This window comes from Ylistrum balloti, unplaced genomic scaffold (genome assembly GCF_031769215.1).
Source record: "Ylistrum balloti isolate Yb309-2 unplaced genomic scaffold, AGI_CSIRO_Ybal_v1 Utg369866, whole genome shotgun sequence".
In the NCBI taxonomy this organism is placed as follows: Eukaryota; Metazoa; Mollusca; class Bivalvia; order Pectinida; family Pectinidae; genus Ylistrum; species Ylistrum balloti.
The window spans coordinates 29,431-52,778 of record NW_026782011.1 but is presented as its reverse complement, the minus strand read 5'-3'; the positions used below and the strand labels follow the sequence as shown (position 1 = coordinate 52,778).

Here is a 23,348-nt window from a genome sequence, read left to right as displayed (position 1 = left end):
ATTCGATAATCAAGTATACAGGAACAGCCTTTAAGGAATGTTATATATATATCAGAAAGACAGATACGGGAAAAATTGAAAAAAAAAAAATAGCAAAAGACGATTTTATTAAAATTGTTGCCGGCAACACGAACACATTTAATGTAAAGAATCCTTGTGAGATGTTTACTTGAAGCATCCTGCCCTGTTAGGATCGATCGATCACATTTAGATTGTGCCACAGCATTACAACTGAGGAGTGTCGATTGTAACCTGCTATTTTCATTGAAGTATTGTTCATTGATCCGACTAGTGAATGTATATTTATGAATGAAATGACGTCACAGAGAAATAAACGGAACTAGTATGGTGTCTTGTTCGGTCGATAAAACTGTAGCCAGCTACATATAGGCTACCAGAATGTGTTTGGAAGTGTTTCATTCATACTATTTTACAATTCTTATCGATATTTTGTCGTCTACTAGACACTGCCGCCTGATTCTCTAACCGGGCTCTCCTTACGGTAAAGGAGAATTTCTGAGCGCATTTTTGTATATATATAGATATAGATATAGATATATACAGACCACACAAATTAACACAACTGTTCATCAATTTTTGCAACCTTTTTTATGCATAGTATCAAATGATTCTTCATGACAATTTGATTTTCAGTGACGACTTCGGAATTCAGAAATTATGAAATCGAAATCAGCCTTAGATATTAAACTACACAGAGGATGATCATTACTCTCATCTTTAGCTAATACAAGTGTTATCCAATGCATTGATAGGTCGATACATATCAATTAGTGATATACTTTCTTTTTTATAAATCATGGCCTTTTTTTGCTGCTACAAGTTCGAGTAAAGCACGTACTTCAGCACGTACTTTATACATAAACTTCAGGTTACGTGTGAGATAACTAACACGTGAATATCTGTAAAATCAAGGGTTTTCACTTCGAGTGTTGTTGTTGTGGTAAATCTCATTTGTTACTGTTTACTTGGATTTACCATTGAGTACATGGCTTGTGTTGTTAGAAGCATAAAAAATCATAAAAATAATACATACTTTTACATGTCAACTATGAACTCGACATGCCTTTTCATCTAAGACATGAAAAATGTGACAACCGTCAGACCTAGTTAAAATTGAAACTGAAACTAGTTAGAATGAGCAAGAAAGTTGTGGTGTTATCAGAGATCGTGATGTTACCAAGATTTGACCTATTATTTGGTGACCTATGAACCATGACGATGAGGTAGCCTCTGATGACGTAAGCTAGATTCGGTGGCGAGCAGACAAGTCCTAATGGTTTTCGCGTGGGAGGATAACACCTTGATGAGTTCATTTACTATATGAAATGTTAGGCCGGATGCTGAGCCTTACAACGACAAAGGAGCGGAAGAGAAACTGTATAGCAGGCCTTGCCACCGGCGTCCGTCTCGGCGTGCACATCAATATAATTACAAAAAATGTGATTAGATTGGTTTCTCTGTGACATAAGTACTAATACTACATATTAGAGTAGGTATGATAGTCTTAGGCTTTATAATTGAAATCTAGACAAAAAAATTCTGGATGATAAAAACGAATTATTTGTGGTTTTTGAAAATTTGTACGGAATCCTTTAAAAATTGCTCAAAACATACACAAACTCAGTTATCAAGAAACCACAAAATAAATCAATGTCTTTAGATCTATTGGCCGGATTGTTTAAGACTTAATATTTAATTGTTATTTTTGAATTTCGTCATTTTCCTGGTCGTTAGAAGCCCCGTTCAGCTGAAGCACAGATCGATCATAGGCAGGCAGTTAATATCATTATTTAGCTCATAGTTTTGGATAAAATGGATTTGGTTGTAATTTCCAATAGATATTTCCAACTTTTTCATACTATATAAAACTCTGATAGGCAACGTTTATTAAATAAAAATGATAAAAATTCGAATTTTTCGCTCATTTTTGGGAGGATTTAGTGGTATTAAAGAGTCTTAAAGGGAACAGAGAGACATAATGTTCCTCAGAATTCTTAAACTAATTCATTTAAATAGGTGTTGCTTCCTAGAAATTTCTTATTTAACGACACATCAGCTTCATATAACACAAAGGTTTAAATCAGGGATTATATTAACTTATTGATTAAAACATTGCCGACCGCTATAAAAGGCAACACAGAGAGACCAGTGTGAAGTAATTGACAATCACTACTAGTGCAAATAAATGGATGGTTCACTTGGCTTATGCTAACTCCAATGAATCGAGCTATATTTAGAAAACAGTCGATGTTTCTATTTTATGGCATTCAGAAACCTGTTTCTGTAGGAAATTAATAGACGTCCACAAGTCGTACGAAATGCAATATGTCTTTCGGAGTTTACGTTCATTGTGTCATAAGATGATAATATCATATCTTTGATGTCATTAAAAAAATTGGTAGACGGAAAAGACTTTTATAAACGTATCTCCGGAAGCTGAAGAGTTCAGACTTCAGGGATGCTCTTGTAGTAGAAACTGAAAGAGCATTATGTATATTCTAACTTTCATAATTCCTTTACAGTTTTTTTTTATAAATTTTATGTCAAATTGAAATTAAACTAGAGCTATTTGCTTGTCTACATCTTAAGCCTAATGCTAAGGACTTTGAATAAGATTTGCGTTAGATACTGCACACCATTCTACACAGAATATATATAGCTGAACAATTAACTTTTATTTCCTGAACACGTCTCCTGATTTTATCCATTCAAGAAAACGTTTTTGAAGTTGCGGTCTGGACAATCTCATTTCAACATTTACTTACAGAACATATTTTAGAAATTAATGAGATTTCAAATGACTATTTAATTTCGGTTTCTTACTGATGCTTGACACAGTATACATACTGTCTAAACGTTTGAAAATACAGAAATGAGATTAATCTTTGTTGACCTTGGGTGGAGACGAAGTGCTACCGTTGGTGAAGTTTCAGTTTTGTTTACTCTTCCCGAAATGGCAGGGTTCTTGAAGTTTTAAAAAATTACATTGTTGTATGAACACTAAGACTATGATTTATTGGAAACGTAGATAATATAAAAGAAACACTGAACAGAGAACACATTGCTTAAAGTAAAAGATCGCTGTTTATGTCTCTGAAATTCCGAGGGGCATGAGGTTTTTTAGTGACGTTACATTTCAATAGTAAAACGAAAGTAAAAAAAAAAAAAGAAAAAAAAAAAAAAAAAAATACAAGTGAATGATACATTAAAAAAATAATCAATTTCAGTTAAAAATAATGAAAAAAAAACGGATATCCAAAATGATTTATCAAACCGTATTATTTCGTTCTTCACAGAAACTGTAACGGCCTGAAGTGTTAAGAACATACGAATGTGTCTACATAGTCTTAACTCAAACTCAAATCAGGGCAACGATTAATGTACATCGGGACTCGTGATAAGTGCAAAGAGACCATGTGCTGTGGGAGAGTAACAGGAGGCCAGAGGAAACATCTAAATCCAGACGGGAAAATGTCATCGCCTGATGAATTTCATGTTTCCAAATATTGAATGTTTTCACAATAACAAAGTATGGCAATAACTATCTTTTACGGTATGAAATCTGTCTGTAAAGAGCACTTGTTAAATAAAACATGTACCTTGATAAAAAGATCCAATCTGATTTTTTTTCCGTTTTGAACCTAAATTGACAAATGCATTGCGCAGAATTAGGTATCGAATAAGACTTAAGTTATTTTCTGAAATTTTTACTTGAAGCGAAAGTAAGTTTTTGTCTAATAGCCATAAGATGATTGTGTATAAGGCTGTCGTGCTGTTCACGATCACATACGAAATATGCAGGTTAAACCCCTTCCAACCAAGCAAAAGCGGTATGCATTTGTTTGACACTAGTTCGTAACAATGAAAGCCGAGGACAATTTTTTCCAGTTCAAATGGTTGGCAAACCGCTTATATTTTTCCACGGGCTATGTCGCCGGGCCCGAAATATGCCACAACATCATAAATACATAAATGTATTTATGTATGGTGTTGGCGCGACAGAGTCACCTAAATGTTTCGTCCCTGAATAGTCTGTTGCATGTCCAGGCTCATGAATAACAATTTTCAAGTGGCGGTTTATATGATATTGAACGGGATGGGTTTAATATGTAGAGTTCCAGTGCATATGATCAGAATGCGCTTGGATCAGGTCTTAATATCCACTTGTATTTATAAAAACCTCAAGATTGAGGATTTTGAGATCGACATTATTTAACGTTTGTGTGTTGTGGAGTTTTTGTCCAAATATTGACAGTATTTGCGTGAAGGTAACTAAATACGTTGACGAAGCAGGTTTGTTACATACTTAGATTCTCATTTTCATTGCGCTTCCTCGTGTACAAAGCATGAAGAAAATACCAACATGGCAACCTAATCATAATCTAAACTTATTCAATAAAAAATAAGAACAAATGAAAGATTTACAAGTTGACTCTTGAAAAGAGAATAAGACCAGGTGTTCCGGTTGAATTAGCGTCTTTATAAAATATAATGATACCGTCAGCAAATGAATTAAATAAATATGCCAAAATGGCAATTTATTGAGGTATATACCAGCAATGGTGCATACCATTAAGATAAGCGATGCAGCAAATACAGTTAGGATTGTTATTAAACGGATTCTTATATATTCATAACGACCTGTATTTTTGGAGTTGACTGTGTTATAAACAATATGATTTATATTGAGCTTTTAGTGTAAATAAATCAAGGTTCAATGGCATGGATGTGGACATTTTTGTTCTGAGGTTGTCTAATTAGTAGAATATATACACGGAGTTAAATTATTCGTTACTTTTAAATACATAATATCGCATTTGAAAATAAATTCATTTTTGTTTTCAAAATACATGCTATAAATTATCCATTGAATGCCGACTACATTGTTTTATTCACGGCATAGGTCAATCTTTTCAAGTGTGTGTAAGGATCGAGACTGGATATGGTACATAAACTTAGAGATATTTGATCTATTAATAGATGTAATGTAAATTTCTTTATCTTCCCGATGAAATGATTTTATACTATGATTCTTTACAATGTTGTTAATACATCTCACCAATTACCAGTCCTAGTGTATATTGAAATAGCATTATGTATCCCATCGGCCTTAGATTGACACTGTTGAAGAGCACTATATCTTCTCATATGGCGTACGAATACATTATGGCTTATTATGAAGTATGGATTCTTCGCCCTAAAAGATTTAGAACTATCCGGCGCGAGACAGAATTGGTCCAGAATATAGCCAGTAATTGATGTTTATAGCCATAATGTACAAAAACGCATTGATGTCTTTAGCATGATCAATATATTGACAAATTTTGTAATAAATAAGTGTATTTTTTATATTTTTCAGTCGACAAAGTGTAAAAAGCTAATCCGGCTCAGCCCAAAATCCAAGAAAAAACGAGTGAAAGAATCGAACGGCATGGACGGTTGTCACAGTGCTGACCACAACGATAGAAAGGGAAGTTATAGTCGTAATAAACTTCCGAATGGCTTCACAGACAAAGAAAGCGAAGGTAGGTTCGAATCGCAATTACACGAACGTTTCTTGAATCAGAGAAAATGTTCAACAGAGTCACTCTTGTGAGATCTTTACGACAGAAACATCGTTAACATAAGACTACATATGAAAACCTAGCTACAATAGAAAAATACCAACATGTTGATGTCATCATCATCCAAACTCAAATTCAATAGGACAAAAGCAAACTCGAAGATTTACACGGAGACTCCTAAAAAGTACAAAGATAATGCCGGAAGATTAAGCGTCTTCTGCTTCAGGAAAGGAGTATTCTTGCATTCATAGTTTTCAGCAACACTCGTGAATCAGGTCCTATACAAATTTAGAAGAGTTTTATAAAATACAATACCAGTATCTCTATAATGTTTTAAAATATTAACATGAACTTTATCATAGAGCTGTTTCGTCCTTCCCAGTCTCTCGGAGACACCTGGAACCTACAGTGTTGAAACTGAGGAAGCGATTAAGGAAAATCGCAACAAACTGTAATTAATGTACGAATCTAGATGGGATGGTGAGCTTGTTCAATTTCTTTAATCTTAATTTTGATTTCAAAAGAACGTCAATAAAATGTGCATGGATTAAAACATGTAATGACGACAGCCTCGAGGACTGAAGTCCACTAACAGATCGTAGAACTTTCAATCTCGAAGGCGCATCGTCTCCCAAAGATACACTTGAACAATATATTTCAATACAATTTAAGAAACAATTTCCTTGTCAGAAACACTTTTCAGACATTACACACAAATGCGCTATCAAATATTCAATATTTTAGAGAGTTCGTTTTTCATTTGTTGCTTGCTAATAATGCTTGATCAACAATTTTAGAAATGGTGTAGATGCATGGTATACAGCAAAACAGGAGGTCTTATACCATGCTAACCTGCCAACATGCTCCAAATTAGGAATTCCTCTTTGCGAAATTTTCTTATACAGCACTTAAAATTTCTCTGGAAATTCTGAATGGTGGTATTTATGTTTGGTATTGGAATCTGTTAATTGTATGATATGTAGTGAGAGTAGACAGATATGTCTTTGATATAAAAATACATATTTGACTTAAGATGTCTTAAAAACACATACCTCTATGAAACTGTGTTCAGCATACATTACGATTTAATTATATCATTTAACCTGACATGAAATATAATTGAAGCACTCATATCATGCCATTATGGCATTTTTTTCTGGCGTAAATGCACTTAGCTTTGGGATTTGAAGTGCAATATATTTGGCGTTGTTGCCTTTTGAATACATCTTGGCCGTTGAACAACAAAGCATGTAATTGTTATTATATACTCGTTGCAGCTTAAAATACAAAATGTAGATCTTTAATACGGCCTCTGGTTGTATTGATTCAACTCCCACTACTGTCCCAGCCCGCCTACTCACGTATGCGCGAACACACAACTGTACACGTGACTTGGTACCATGGGCCATCATGATTATGTTTCCGAAATGAGCATCAGAAAGATATTTGCCGTGTATTGCTGTCGAACTACTAGAACATAAAAAACACCGCACAGAAAAGATGGGACAAAATATTGGGATATAATTCGTATACATGCACACATAACAACAAGGCCGTGATGGCCAAATTAACATGGCATCTGACCACTTTTACACTAGTCCACAACCTCGAGTCCGAAGCCCACATTGGGTAATCACCAGGTACCGGCCGCAGATCGGTTTTTGTCTCCGTGAATTCTAGCTTTCTTCCAGAAACCAAACCTGGCGCGTCCTTTAGTGACCCTTGCTGTTGACAGGACGTTAAACAACAATATTTCAAATGTAAACAAAACAAACATTTATTGCACTGTCATTATAAAGGTATGGAATAATTTCTATTGAACAAAGTTATGCAGTTTTAGCTTATTTCTTATTTACATGCGTTGTTCAAATATATCTAACGTTAGGGCAACCGCAGTATGGACAGAATTCTTCCGTTGCGATCTGCTTTTCAATCAAGTCGCAAATGATATAAGTATTGCAGAACACACCATCTGACGCTGTTAAACAACAATTGAAACTACAAGTGCATTGTTATTCCCTGACACTTGTTCCGCCCTGCTATAGTCGAAGGTTATCATAATCAGAAGTATCTAACTTGTAATTAGTAACCAGCAGTAGATTGTACTAAGGTTTGCGTTTTAGACAAGACACGGAACTATTACAAGTGGAGACGGAGAACCAGAAACACGAAACACTCAACAAATTGGAAATACTATATCACAATGTCGGTGAAAGAGATAATAACGTGCATTACTTCTAGCACGCAATAACGACGGTAGAGTCCATTATGTTAAGCAATGGAAGAATTCATATGGGGAGGAAAATATCACACATCAGAAATGTCATAACTGTCAGATTTCTTTCTAGTAATGTCACACTGATGTGAAATTGACAGCTTTAGACAAGTTTCCTCTCAACCTATATTTACGTTTATACAGTCATACAAAATGTGTGATTTCATCAACGACTGATGTTGTTTTTTATTTTGCTTTAGTAGAGGTCAATAAACATCATATTGTAACTTTCCAAAAAAAAGTCTAGCTTTTATTTTGGTTTCTATCCACCTGTCTGTAGGACCGATGTCCACGATCCACCAGAACCGCTACGGTTCGCTAGTCGATACTGCATTGATGTGTTTTGTAGGGCCTATCTGACCCTATGTTGGCAATGTACCGATTCCACTCTTCCTGACATAGTGCCAGCGCCACAGTGACTGAAACAATACAGCTAATGTATTCTTATCCTATAAATGTTTGAATGGTACGCAGAAAAGCTTAGCTTTGTAAAGAAAACGGTGCGTCTAGACATAACGGAATTACTAAGCATGGTTTGTAGGGTTTTCAGGATGTGTATCGGTTCTGATAATGAATTCTACAAACGCTTGAAAATAGACCAGCTAGAAAGTTGATTGATTCGAGGTAATGTATAATTACTGTAAGGCTATTTAAGCAGATATTTAAACGCCGATAAGGCTTCTATGCGTATTGTTTACGCTCAGCACAACTGTTTTCATGGTGTTTATACAATATTACATTAAAAAGAATGTTTAAACCATCTGAAACATGCGAAGCCGAAAATTTGTAATAGATAGGCTAAAAACCGAGAGAAAAATCCAGTTTATGCAAAACTGCGTTAGTAATGTGATGATAATGGTTGCGAGTATTTGTAGAGCACGAACATTTCACACTGTACGAAACATGTTTATGAAAATAAATGTATGATCTGACTTTCATCTTGATCATTGAGTCTTAATTGTGTAATGCTATAATGCATCATTGTCAGAAACAATTGGTCTGTTAACTCATGGCATATGTTTAATCTTTGACAATTATTGTTTTCCAAACTAATGTTTTGTTACGTATACTTGGTCCATCAGTCTCTATCTCTATATCTTTATAAAGAAAAATGATATATTATTTCAAACGTTTCAACCGGGAGACAGCCTTAACAATTTAGCCTTATTTTCCTAACTCATGGCACATCACCTCGTCTCTAAGTGTAAAGCCTTATTACCTTTTTTATACGGCACTAACTGCTCCAAAAATGAGAAATTCGTTCATATTTACGTATTGCGTTTTTCTGTATTTTCAATGCGAATGTTTTCATGCATGAATGAAAACGCAGAGTGATTGAAATATATCCACTAATTTATCATCGTTTCTGATTTGTCGTTGACCTGTTTGTGTTCTTTGCCATGTCCTTTTGTGACTTGCATAAGACCGCATTCCATTCACAAAATGGTACATTTCCAGTTTTCGGATCTGTTCGTGGTGTTTCCAGTGTTTGATATGGCCCTGGCCTATTTTTCACGATGTTATTTAACATTCAAATTCAAACTTGTTTTCGTTTGGTGAAGTGGTGGTATTAATGTAGTTAAAATAGTACAGCTTACGTCAAAGTAGTGACATTCGGAAATAATTTAATTTTGGATAAAAATCTACCACGACTTTCTGGACTTGACATAGATGCGTCCACATTTAAGAAGTAGTATTTATTGAAAGTTTCACTTGAGATAAAACCTTACTATGAGTGTGGAGGACTTGATATAGGAGCGCTGACGTTGAAGTAATGACATTCGTTTAAATTTACTCTATATTGAATTAAAACCTGCCACGACGTTGTAGGAGTGGCGACTTGCTTCAACAGCCAGCATTGTGTTTATGTCTCCTCGGCTTGCGTTAAGAGTAAAACCCAAATTCAATTATTGGAATTCTTTTTTCTCGGGAGATAAATTACCAGACAGAAGATAGTATCATTTATGTCGATTGCTTTTCCTGTTTGTTTTACAAATGACGTCAAACGTGTTATAATTATCATTTAAAGCGTTCTTCACCTCTGTAATTTATTAGATTTTTTCCAACAAAAAGTTTTACTTCTGTGCTTACAGTGTGTATTTTTTACCAAGGTCATTTTATATTTGAAAATCTAGAAAGTGACAGATTCTTGTGCCTTTAAACTCTGTTCAGTCTTTTACCCAGTTGTCAATGATACAAACGCCACGAGTATCTGTGGCAATGAAATTCATTTCAGTAATTAATTATCCTTCCCGCGACTTTTCAGATTATCAAAAACAAAAACAAACAAACAAAAATTGCGACAATCAATTTTCTTTTGCCATGCAAGGTGTGTTCAGTGAGAGGTCATGGAAAATCTTCGGCGAGAACTGGTGTCGAACGTCGATGGATAGGTATCTAAAATAGCCTTGTACAAGTTACACAGCTAAAAGCCTTATCAGCGAGGTTACCTACCTGTGCCAGATCACAAAATAACAAAGTCCATACAGACGGGTATTACTAACACACAAATATAAAACGAAGATTAACAAAAGAAATATTGATGTATATACTTTGGTACAAGAACGAGGTGTTCCGGAAGATTAATCGCATTTTCGATAAAATGATCATGTAATATCACAAGACATCCTATCATCCTCGAATTAAGGATTTATAATCAGTTCAAAGTTTCGACATGTCTTCTTCTGAATAGTAACAGTATTCGTGCAAGAATATAGATCAATCAAACAATGAACAAGTGACATGGAACTTATCACAGGTTGTCAGCAGGTTCCGTTCAAATAAAGATTAGGCTTTATGTATCAGTCTTTAAATAATTTCGTAGAAGACAATATCATGTTACATATGATTTTATTTCGTTATGACATGTCTAGTATCATAATTATTGATAATATCACATTACCGACACACAAACTTGAAGCACAGGAAGGTGAATCGGATTATATAATATTATAGATCTTTATTCGCTCCCACGGAGTCCAAGAAGAAGCAAACGATTTCATAATTTCATAATGCATAAATAAGTTGGCAATTAATACTAATACTAAATTTGTATTGAAAGATGGTATTCGTTTCTTCGTATAAAATCGCATATTATATATATCGTTGAGTGAAGGAGTCACAGCAACATCGCGAAATTCAGGTTTTGTTTTAGAACTTTCGTCATAGATTGAAAGTGACCAGTTCTTCCCAAGATAATGGCCCTAACAAAATTAGTCCCCTCTGTCTAATGCGTCGTTCTCTTCTTTTTTTCTATACTCGAACTATATTAAACTTGTTTCTTAATCCCTAAACTGTCTTGAAATCTGAAGAAATCTAAGGTTGTTAGCGTCGGCTATTCCAGGGTAAGTCCTATCGAAATAACAAATAAATGTTCCATTGTTTTCTACGGTGACCACCACTACCAATACCATGGCAACATTAAGAGGAAATCCATACAAACAGACATTGTAAGTAATTTCAAAACAATTACGAACAAACAAGTTGTAGTGTTGATAACGGAAAATAATATTGTAGATACGACAGAAACACATAACATTCAAATGACGTTAACTGGTAATCTATCACATGAGAAACGCCTGTGGTGTCATTAACGTGTTTCCGTATATTCATAGACATATATGATACCAACCGGTCATTATTAATTAGAGTTGGTAAAATTGTTAATCTACATAAATTTAATGTCGGTTTTTTTTAATATCGGTAGTACAAGTCAAATTAAAATCGTGCATGGAAACAGTATCATCAGCATGCGTCAATGACAGCGGCCAGGAAATCTTTTAATGGATAAATCGATCTATTTCCTTCAGTCTTTTAGCAACAGATGTAAACAATCAATTGATCATCTTCATTCCAATGAGAGTTTGATTCGGCCGATCAGCACATGTTCGCGTTAAACGTGACAGAGCTATGAAATGAGACGGATTGCATTTTGATATCCCATTCGTTCTGAAATTCCAAAATACAATTAAGTAACTGAATATAGTCACAGAGCATGGATTCGCCTTAAGGAACAGTTTTAATGTTAAAACAATTTTATGATATATCAAATCAACACTGACGTAAATAATTGTTTACAGGCAAGCTATGAAAATATGAATACTCTATACTCTATAAGATTCGCTATTGATGAACGTTGTTAACGTTTTCTACACATATATCGAAATTATGTCCTAAATGTGACGAGATAGCTTTAGGCACTTCACTGCATAAACACGTAGATTTTAGATATTGTCTATGAGCTCTAATCGACCATCAGAAGCTATATTTAGTTCCCAGTTCCTAACCATTAACAGCTTAAAGCGACCTTCAGATGCTCGTGGTGAGTCATGCTCTTGGACCTAGCTAGGATATTCGCGTAGATCTATTTCCATCATATTGCTCAAACACATACACACACACGCACAAAAAACTACGATGAACACGGTTTTAAATATTGGTACATATGAACGCTATGAACGCATTACACTTAAGTATACGTTTTTGCCACAAATATTGACGTCAGATTTCGTCATGTCTACTTAATCATATCAATGACTTATTTCGGCCCTTAGAATCTTGGACGTCCTTACATAATCGAGACTTAATTTTCTTTAGGGTGTGTGTTAATCAAGATTAACTTTGTCATTTTGTGTGAAATCGGACTTGCATTCCTTGTTGGTGTACACACTTAACTTCAAGTAAGGCAGAACCTACCATTCCGTACACTGCTTCAGGACCATATGTTTTGCTAACATCCAAGATCAATCCGGCATGAATCTTAGTCAATATATACCAAATTTAAATATTATCAGTAGTATGTTTCTATTACTTATCATGAAATCCTCGTTAAAACGTCACGCTATCTTCCGACATTCCCTTTTTAAACTATTGGTTCAAATAAAATAGTTCTAACATTGATTTTAGTATATTGATAAATGTTTTTGCTGCACCATAATATCCAGTTCTAATTAGACGAAGAAACTTCCTGCATAAGAACTTAGTCTGAAATTTGATGCATGGAATGTTATAAACTAATATTAAAACAGAACATGGTTCACATCATCATATCTCTTCGTAGCGATCTTCACTTTGGATTCTCCTTAACTGCCTCCTAGGTTTCAAATTTTAGGCCCTTAGCACCACCAAGTCCTACAAGGACGAAACTGCTGTATGATGAAGTTAAATCCATAGTTCAGTTTGATCGTATCTAGTTCTAACGTCGTATTTAAAAGTGCTATTCACATATGTGTCTTTTGATCTTTCATTCGATATAATATATATATATCCGTGATCTATTTGTGAGATATTCCGGCACTAGTAAATATCCATTTATCTATATCCCGATCTCAGTGTACCACCTGGATTTTTATTACTTTCTCACTTCCCTTTTATCTAATGATATTTTTTAACTAATATACTCCATGACAATGCCTGTCAGCTTACTACAAGGTAATGTTTATCTCCATGGACAGTGGGCACCATTACTGTTCGTTCTGTATTCCTCGGATACATTGATTTGCTTGTACATGATCCCGGCGGAGAAGGGCATTCTGTTAATTGCGGATTATGCTCACGACCACCACACTATCTAATAGAAACTCATGTTAGGTAGGCAGCGCCATTTGTTTCTATATTGTTAACTACGTATATGAAATCGTGATTTCCACAAACCAATACGACCCATTTGTTCCTGCCATCTTGTAAATACAATTTAATATTACTTACTTTTTGTTTTAATATATTTAGCCACTGGCTTATTCTTATTTCCAATTTCTATCAGTCAGATTTGTTTTCTTTATTTTTATTTCTATCTTATATAAACATTTACACCATTTACACACAACAGTTTGAACACTCACAATATATATAGGGTTGTAGGTTGTAAAGCAGTCCCGCATTGATATATATCGGTATATTTAGAACGCGAAAACGCATTCAATTGCTACTTCATTGCTATCGAGATTTAAAGAGAGGGGTTGAATGAAGGTTAACAGCCATTAGTTTCTATAAAGTAAAGAAATAAAGTTCTTTTGACAAAAAGTACGTTTACCTAAATTTGGTGCATAGCAGTGACAATGATTTTTCTAGGAATTAAACTACCGTTGAGAGTAAATCATGTAGAAAACACTTGAAATAACGATACGTATAGAGTAAAATACGATATACGTCATCTTAACACTTATTGATGTATTGAACCTCAAGGGTAGAGTTTATACCTTACAGCCGAAGTTAATGATACGGGCTGACGTAATAGATAGCGTGTACGTTAGCTTTCCAAGGTTTGTCTTTTAAATATGCCATAAACATCAATGCCTATTCTTTATACGCTCCATTACATTAGGCTGTTTATGCAAACATTTATTCTATTTAAACTTCATTTATTGAATCATCGCTAAAGATATTTGCTTTCAATTTAAAAAAATTTAACAACATTAGTTACAATAATGACCCTATATGAGATACGTCCGCTAGTATTATTTAAATTCTGAAATTCATACGCAGTTTTAAAAATAGTTACATGTTCTAGCTTTTCAGGATAACCGCGTCTTAAACTGTTAACTCTGATTTGCAATCTAAATTACATATGTATAGTTGCCCATGCTTTATACATTTTAATGCAATATTTCCAGTTCATTCACTGATGGTATGACGAAAAGAATGTTTAATCAAGTTTAAAAAAAATACCTATAAAACTAGGGCAACATATGAACAAAAAAAAGATTTATACTTGAAATACAAGAGGAATAAGACCAGATGTTCCTAGAGTAAGCGTCTGCTGCTTTGTCGGCGACAACCGCCATATGTAAACCTTGGTCAATCCAAGTAAGTAATGTCACGTTCTCAAAGGAGAGTTTGTCAGTCACCTGACGACTTCCTGCAGGAAAAGTGTGATAATGGGAACAGGCCCTTGAATACCGAATCAACTGTGAAATGTATATACTTTAAGTTACCGATGCAGGGATATTGCTATCCAGAAATGGAAAATTCACAATAGGGAAATTGTTAATCATCACGTTTATCATACAGCTTGGTGGAAAACCTGTCCATATTGGTTTCGTTGTAGAAAGGATCGAGACAAGCAAGTGACGTAGAAGAATCTATCGTATCTTTAATTTGCAGTTCTGGTGGATAAATACGATGGACGTAGTCAATAACTTTCTTTTTTTTTCTAAAGACAAGACGCCATCAATATATCTGATGGTCTAATAAAACGACATTACAAGGTTTTTGTGACCTGTTCTGATAGCTCTTCAACAAGTTCAGCCTTGTATGAAAGCAAAAACAGGTGAACCAACAGAGGGACGCAGTTGGTTTTCATTTCATATTTCAGATCTCCAGGGGCTCGCCATATGGATAAAATCTTATATTATGATACACCATAAAAACACCTCTGCATTAGGCATATCCTGTAAAAAATATTATCTTACATAAGTAAACCTGTATGTACCTACTATTAAATACAATAAGCCGCGTTCTACCTTCGAATTTTGGGATATATTAAATCAAATCTTGATTGGACACAAATGTGTACTAAGTCATGTCGTCTTGGCAACGATTGTGGGTATGCAATAATGCCTGTTTATACACCCTAAATAATAGACAGAAATGCATTGTTTTATATCATTCACCACTTGTCTTTCGATCTCCAGTTTTAGGGGTGGGGGTGGGCACGCTTCATATGATAAAATGGAGGACATATGCTTTCACATGCTAACGCAACTGATGCAAACGAATATATTATCACATAAAAATTTCATACTACAAACAAACAATTATAAAATTTACAAACATATACGATTACTCTGCTGCCATACTTAGTGTTAGATACAATGAAAAAGGAGAGAGGAGGCAAACAATATTATAGGTTAATACTGTATACACTGTATTATGTTTTTGAAGCATGCAAGAAATGAAAACTGATATCATCTGTACAGAGTATTTAAGATCACACGTTTAAAAATATTTCACACACACACACACACACACACACACACACACTTATATTATATATTTATAGATGCAGATCTTATAATACATTTACAACTGATATGAATATCATCTTATCCACAGATTTTAAACAGTTGTCGTATATTTTCTACACCATGAAATACTCACTTTCGTTGTTTTAATGGTTATAGACAAACCTCGAAACTAAAATGTAACGAACAATTTGTAACAGTAGCTGTCAACCATTTCAGTACCAAATTAGTATATTTGATGACGTCATTTTTATTTCTTGTCTTGAATCGTATTATATGTATGGTGGTAAGATCTGACAACAGACTATTGGTTTAGATTATGGGAACCAACAGTGCTCCTCTATTGACTCACTGTCTTTAAATAACAAGAATGTTTTTAGCCACGTCCAACGTACCGAAACTTGAAATCGAGGACAAGACCGACTCTTCGAAATCTGCCGCTTATCTCGATCTTTTCCTAAAATGAAACCAATTATGGGCAGCTTTCTACCAAGCTGCATGATAAGCTTGATGATTTTAATTTTCCTGTGGTGAATTTTCCATTTCTAGATAGCATAAATCCTGTATTCCCGACTTATGGTGTTCTCATTTCGCAGTTGATTCTGTATTTAAGGGTCTTTTCCGTTATCATAATTTTAATTCAAGAAGTCGTCGATTGGCGGACAAACGCGTGACACAAGATTTTAAAAAAATGCAGATAGATTGAAATTATGGGAAAGTTTGAGGTCGTCACAGTGATCTCATTGCAATTAAAAGCTGGACGGGTTTGATGCTTCTAAGTTTGCTTGTCGGCTCCGTTGTTGTATACCTAGTACTCATTTGAGAATGTGACATTTTTATGTGGACTGACCCAAGATTTACATGGCGGTTGTTGTCGATGAAGCGGAATACGCTTTCTTTTCCGGAACACCTATTCTGATCTTCATTATCTTTTTTTCACTTTTTATTTGTTTAGGAGTATTCGTGAAAATAGTTCTTTTTAGATTTTGCCATTATTTCATTATGATGACATGTATGTATTTTCAATTTATTTCTAGATAAAATGCCGGGCTGTACAGGATATGAAAAACAATATAATCAGGTTATATTCCGATATACGTCTATCTATTATATATGTTTACAAAAAACATTCCAAATCGAATGAATTAAATATTTTCTATGATTTCAGAATTAAAACAAGCATTCAACCTGTTCGACAAGAACAATGACGGTAAAATATCCAGTGAGGAATTAGGCTGTGTAATGAGGATGCTTCGCCATAACTACACACAGGAGGATATCGACGACATGATAAAAAATGCCGACACAAATGGTATGTACAAATTTCTCTACACAACTGTTTGTCTATCGGCATGTGTTAAGTCGAGCAAGGTGAGCTAAGCTTTGTCTAAGCTTTGTCTACCAGTAAAACAACTTTAATAAAGAGATATAAGAGAAATAATTTCTCATATCGGTTTGTTTTTCTTTAGGGGATGTTACAGCCAAATATTACTCTCTTGAAGAAAGCGTAGTTGACAATACTGTTTCCCAAAGCTAAAATCAACAAGCAAGGATGAAAAACAATTTTCTATGTTATAGCTCAATCGAAGGACGAAATAAAGTTAACATGGCTAAGTTTTAATAAATTCTTTTCTCGCACCTCAGACAAGGATATCCCACGTAATACCCCATCTTAGATTTTTCTGTCTTGTACCCTTACGTGCCTTTTCGCGGATTTTTTACGTATCGATTCATTCATCTGATTGTAGAAATGTATATATATATAGAAATCGGTTCAAAATTTACTATCTTCTTTATATTATCTGTTTTGTGTATTTTGTTGATGTTGTTAAGATTCCTGATGTTGTAGATGAAATAATATCTTCACCGTAAAATGTGTTGTAGTTTTTTTTACATTGTTTACACGGCACTATCCAAACGTTGTTTCAAAGTGAAGAGGCTGTGTGGGTAGTTTGGGGCTCCCACGGGATATGCCAAACTCTGATGAAATATTGAATAATTTTCAGAGAAGTAGGTCTGAGAGAAAAAAAAAATTATTACCTGTAACTGTTACAGGATGTTAGCCCTCGACTGGGATACCCCGATCTCGCTCGCAGGTTATAGATTTTACTAATAGTTCGAAAATTCTAATTAAAGAAATCTTATTCTCGTTTGTGTCAAATACTCTTTCGAGCATTACATGAATAAAGGATTTCAACCGTGCAAGAGTTTGCATGTGCTTGCAAATTCAGGGAAAGTAAAAAGATGAATATCATTCAGATGGACTTTAAGCAAATTTAATCGTTTTTGGAAATGGTAACTGAGGAAAACTAAGTACACGTCTCTAATGTTCAAGGTATGCTGACAGCTGATCTACAGGGATTGAAAGTCAGAATTGTTTACTTACATGCTGTCATGACCGTTCGGCGGTTACATCCACATAACATGACCGTTGATATGCTTAGATGATAAATATTTGTACTTAAATTCCAAAAATAGAAGATTATTTTCATTCTTCTCATTTTTATTTTATCGGCCTTCAAATTTGTCATGTGTTTTCACCTTCATTTTTGTGCGATGTATCTACTCAGAAAAGAAATTCAGGTTTCAAAATGTAGGCCCATAACAGCATTTAATTCATTATCTGGTGATTGTAGGTGCTTGGCACTGCCGATGGAATTTTAGTCCCCGAGGTTTGCGGTAATCCTCATGCCATTTTAATTCATTTGAATAGCTGACAGCCCAATGATTAAATATGACCATATACAAATTAGAGTGTAGTTTTGGAGTAATCATATCGCAATAATGGCTAGATTGTTGCCTACGAATAGTCAAACTATCATTCTGATTTGTCTTTTCTGTCATTATGATAAATGGCATTTAGAACAAATGATCTCTGGGTACATAACATGCATTCACATTGGCATGGTCACTAAAATGCTTTTTTTTAAAAACGTACATAAATTCAATTTTAGACATATTTGTATGTCATCGCAAACACCCGATCTGGACTACAAAGACCTGTAGCATTGAAAGATAAAGAAAAACATATATTTAGACGGATATATTGAATCATTATTCTAACTCGTAATCGAAACAAGGGTAAGATATGAAATAAGAAAATGTTTACAATCAGAAAAAGTAGAAAGGGTTACATTTTCATGAAGGTGGGCGTTTCCACGATCCTTTTTAATCAAGGCCAGATCAAAGTTATGTCACGTTTTCACATTATGAAAAGTGTTGATAACAGCAAAATAGTTAGGCATACTCACATAGCTGATAACGATCTTCATATCGCCGTTTATGCGTTACATGAAGGAATTCGTCCTGGTAGTGAGAGTACAGAGACTTTCTGAATACTCGTTCACGTCTTACAGCCTGATATATGACTACCAACTTCAAAGATCAGATACAGGGTCGAAACAACCTGGTAGTCCGTGTTTATGAAGGAATTAAAAAAAATGATAACATGCAGAGAGTGCTGATGCACTGTGAAACATTGCTGGCGGGATCAGTTTAAGGTGGAAGGGAAGTAACTCGAATAATTTGAAATACTTTTACTGTTAACTCCAGTGTTAATGGGAAGGGAATCTTGCAATCCGATTAGAAAGCGCGGCTCCCAGCAGTGTTTTTTTTTTTTTTTTTATATGTTTGAAAAAAATCTATATCTAGTTATTTTAGACAACGAGAACTATATTCAAAATAATAACCTGGTAGCTTAATATTTAGACCCTTATGTCTGAGTTTTATCTTTTCCAGAAAATGGTTTTGTTGAATTCGACGAATTTGTAGTGTTGATGCGGAGATGGCATCAAAACACGGAAGCAGATGGCGCTACAGCATCGTCTTCCGTTTCTTCAATAAGCAACGAGAAACAATTGGAGGCATTCAAAGTGTTTGATATGGATGGAAATGGTTTCATAGATAAACATGAACTTCGATACACTATGCGAAGGTTGGGAGAAAATTTATCAGAAGAAGATATCAAAGAGATGTTTAAAGAAGCTGATCTAAATGGTGATGGAATGATCGATTTCAATGGTAAACATATTTATTCAGCTATTTATAAATCACACACACAATTACATATCACACCTGTTATCGCTACTATTGTTAGTTATATTGCCGTTTATTTAATCAACGCTGTAGTATATTCAACGCGTATCTTAATAGTTTTACGTATTTACTAACCCGTATCTTTTAATATAGGATCATCATTTTTATTCAGCTTCTTCACAATTGCCAAATCATATTGCGATAGACACGAGGACAATACATTCCATTACCATTTTTCATTTTCACTATTATTTCATATTACCATAAATCAATATATTAGTATTAAGCGCTGACTTTAATCTGATAGTACACAGGTTTGGTTTTGAATATGTAAATGACTATATTTTTTTCATGTTTCAGAATTTACGAGACTGCTCCATCACTTAGTACCGGAACCTGAATAGACCGGACGTTTCTTCCATATTATATATATTTAATAACGATGTCACGAATTCCCTTGTTTCTTCCTTGTTTTTGTAACCATGCAGATTTCTCTTTTTTCAAACTTTGTCTCATTTTTAAAAAAGGAATTTGAAAGTTTATTATGTGATCAATAGACCGGAACAGGAAGTTGACATTTAACTCCGGCAAAAACAACGAGGGGCAAGAGTTAAGGGGGTATGTGTAATATCTAAGAGATATAAACAATCTATACGTATCTTTTGGAACACACGGAAGCGGGAAATTAAGATATGTTGTCACGTGGTGAAGGAAACATGTAAGTTGCTAAGATCTGCATAACATGGCAAAAAAAAAAAAAAAATTAAAAAAAAAAAAAAACAAACCCGGTCTTGGAATCGCTGAGCTCCACAAGTTTTACCCATCGAAGATTGTTTGTTTGACAACGTTATGTTAAAATATTTTCGCAATGACATAAATAGCAGAATGCGAAGAGCTGTACCTGACAGAGAAATGATTTAAAAGTTTACTTTACACGCGGAGCTAACGGAAAAAATACCATATAATTTCGGTCTGTGACCGCAGACAGTGGCTATTATTTTTGAAAGATACTATTCCCTTGATGCATGGATGTTTACACTAGTATCAAAGAGGAGGTCTCTGGAAACGCTCCATTTTATGTGTATTTGCAAATAAGGAAATGCAAGTGTGTATCGAAAACAATGACTACACCATGGCGACATTCTGAAAAATAGCCAGTGTGATCGGGGATGATGCTGATTGTGAATGAGAAATTTTATCAGCCTGAAACCTCTTCTGCAGTTTGTCACAATTACAAATGAACGAAGAAGAGAGTGATGAAGCAAAGTAAAATAGGTACAGAGAGAATGAGAATATTTATCTCAGAAAAACGTTGGATATTAACGTTTAGAAACTACATGATAACTTGCTTGAGTCACATTAAAACGCTATATTTAAACGGAATCAAATTACAGTTCTACGTGAAGTCTTTACATATCACGCAATACATAGTTGTCTTCATGCTTTGGTTCGAAAAATGTTTGCAATGGTAAAATTCTTAGTCGTTAAATAATACAAATTTGTAGAAAGCTATATTTGGATTATTGGAAATACACTTTATTTGCTACGGAACAAGGGTTACTTGTTCAAGGTGAAATCTGTAAACCTGTCAAATCCGAAACCTCAATCATTTGGAATATTCTCATATTATACACATCGCTGAAAATCGAAATGACATCAGCTAAAATTAATTTGTTTGGGTATTTTAACTAGTGTGACAAATTCATTTTTACGTAGAAATATTTTCATGTGCAAAATTCCTCAAAGAATGAAAAAAGGCATAGCTTGATAACAATGGCATAGATTAGGCTAAACTTTTTGAAGATCATTATTTGCAAATCTCGTATTTGCCAACTAAATGATCTTCCCCTAGAGCTGAAATTCCCGACATCACTTTCAAGGGGAAAAAATATAAATTAGATTCCAAATACAAATAAAGGCATATTCATCATCTCCCTCACAAAAAAGGGAAAAAATACTTGTGAAGAGTTGGAAGGAAAAGTTAAAGTTTTTACATGTCAAAATGATGCAAAATATCACTCTGATGAACGATGTGTGGAATCAAGGGCAGATAATCCATATGTTGATATACAAAGGCGTTTATATGGACAGTGTTTCGGAATTTGAATTGTGATACGTTTACCTCTATAAATACTCATTATTTTTCCTTATTTGTATCTTATTTCCCAAATTAAGGTCTATTTCGTTGGACAATATAACATTCCAAGCAATGAGTATTACAGGTCGATGTATTATGAGCCTATCTAATCTAGTTCTTGTAATCTCCCTTTTTATTACAATTTTCCTGTTGTATAAGTGAGTTTCATATTTCGAGTTATGTCCCTTAGTTTTATCTATTTGCAGACATTTTACATTGCTGCGATATACTCTAAAGTTTGAAGGAATGTTTTGTCTTGTTTGTGTTTGCTTGTGGTGATTAAATTTGCGTAGACATTTATCAAATAGTATTTTCATTGGCTTGAAGCTACAGGCGATGCATGGACTGTTACTGCAGTGTACAGGCAGAACATTAGTCAAAAACCTGACTAAATCATCACCTGTTTTCGCAATTTGTTGCTTGTTTAAGGAAGTCGAATTGCATTTCATTGTTTTTGTTCATAAGCGTTGTTATAAAGAGGTATGTGCTTCTGATCGGTGCTCTTACAGACATGTAGTTACACTTGTCTACACTGAAGTGGAAGCACAAATATCTGATCAGAACCTATGACAACAAACGTCGGTTAAGAGAAATAATTATAGTTTAAAAGGAATACCTTTTACGTAAATTTAACATCCACATATGCATTTTTTGTGTCGATGATAACGGTGTAGACAGGTGTTACTATGATCTGTGATAAAATGTTTAGATTTGTATCATCAGATATTTTCTTGTGATAGAGTATAGCCCGAGAAAAATCGTTGGTAATTTTCATGTTTTGTTTTAAAACTTTAAATGGATTCAAGCTTTTGAGGACTGTCGATGTATAAATTTTAATGTTATATATTTTACCGCATTGATATTGTCTTTAGGCTACACGGCGATAACATGAATGAAACACTTACATTTATCAATTCTCAACAGTACTAAAAGGAGGATGGCATAGCTGACATATAATTACTGACATCCAGAACGATCTTAGTACAATTTTTAAATGATTTTAGTTAATGAAGATTTTATTCAAATAATATTCATTCTTTAGTTAAAGTAAAACTACATCTGATTTGGTCATTTGAAATAATTAAGGAAATAAATTCAAATATCCAAATCACCGACTTAAATCAGAATTTAACGAATTTCATTGATTTTACCGTTATCTATCTATAAATACTAGATATATTTACACGATAATGTATTTCTACGTCATTCGTTTAATTGTCTTATTTCAATATTTAATGTTGTAACCTTACTAATATCAACTTTTCTTCAACGAAAGTCAATTTGATATATATTATCCACGCGAATCATTCAGTTAACAGCTGTTTAAGAGTATTGGGTTACAGATAAAACAGATA

At 34.2% G+C, this 23,348-nt stretch overlaps 1 protein-coding gene across 1 annotated transcript in view; it reads left to right on the top strand.

Annotated features, from left to right (window-relative positions):
• Window positions 1-23,050, top strand: part of LOC132545932 (calmodulin-beta-like) — a 49,257-nt gene extending 26,207 nt beyond the window's left edge. The window contains exons 2-5 of the mRNA XM_060209609.1: window positions 5,381-5,546; window positions 16,990-17,133; window positions 19,560-19,841; window positions 20,217-23,050. Of these exons, the coding sequence (XP_060065592.1) occupies window positions 5,453-5,546; window positions 16,990-17,133; window positions 19,560-19,841; window positions 20,217-20,260 (564 nt within the window). The 5' untranslated portion in view covers window positions 5,381-5,452 and the 3' untranslated portion in view covers window positions 20,261-23,050. The remainder of the gene's footprint in view (window positions 1-5,380; window positions 5,547-16,989; window positions 17,134-19,559; window positions 19,842-20,216) is intronic.
• The last annotated feature ends 298 nt before the right edge of the window (window positions 23,051-23,348 follow it).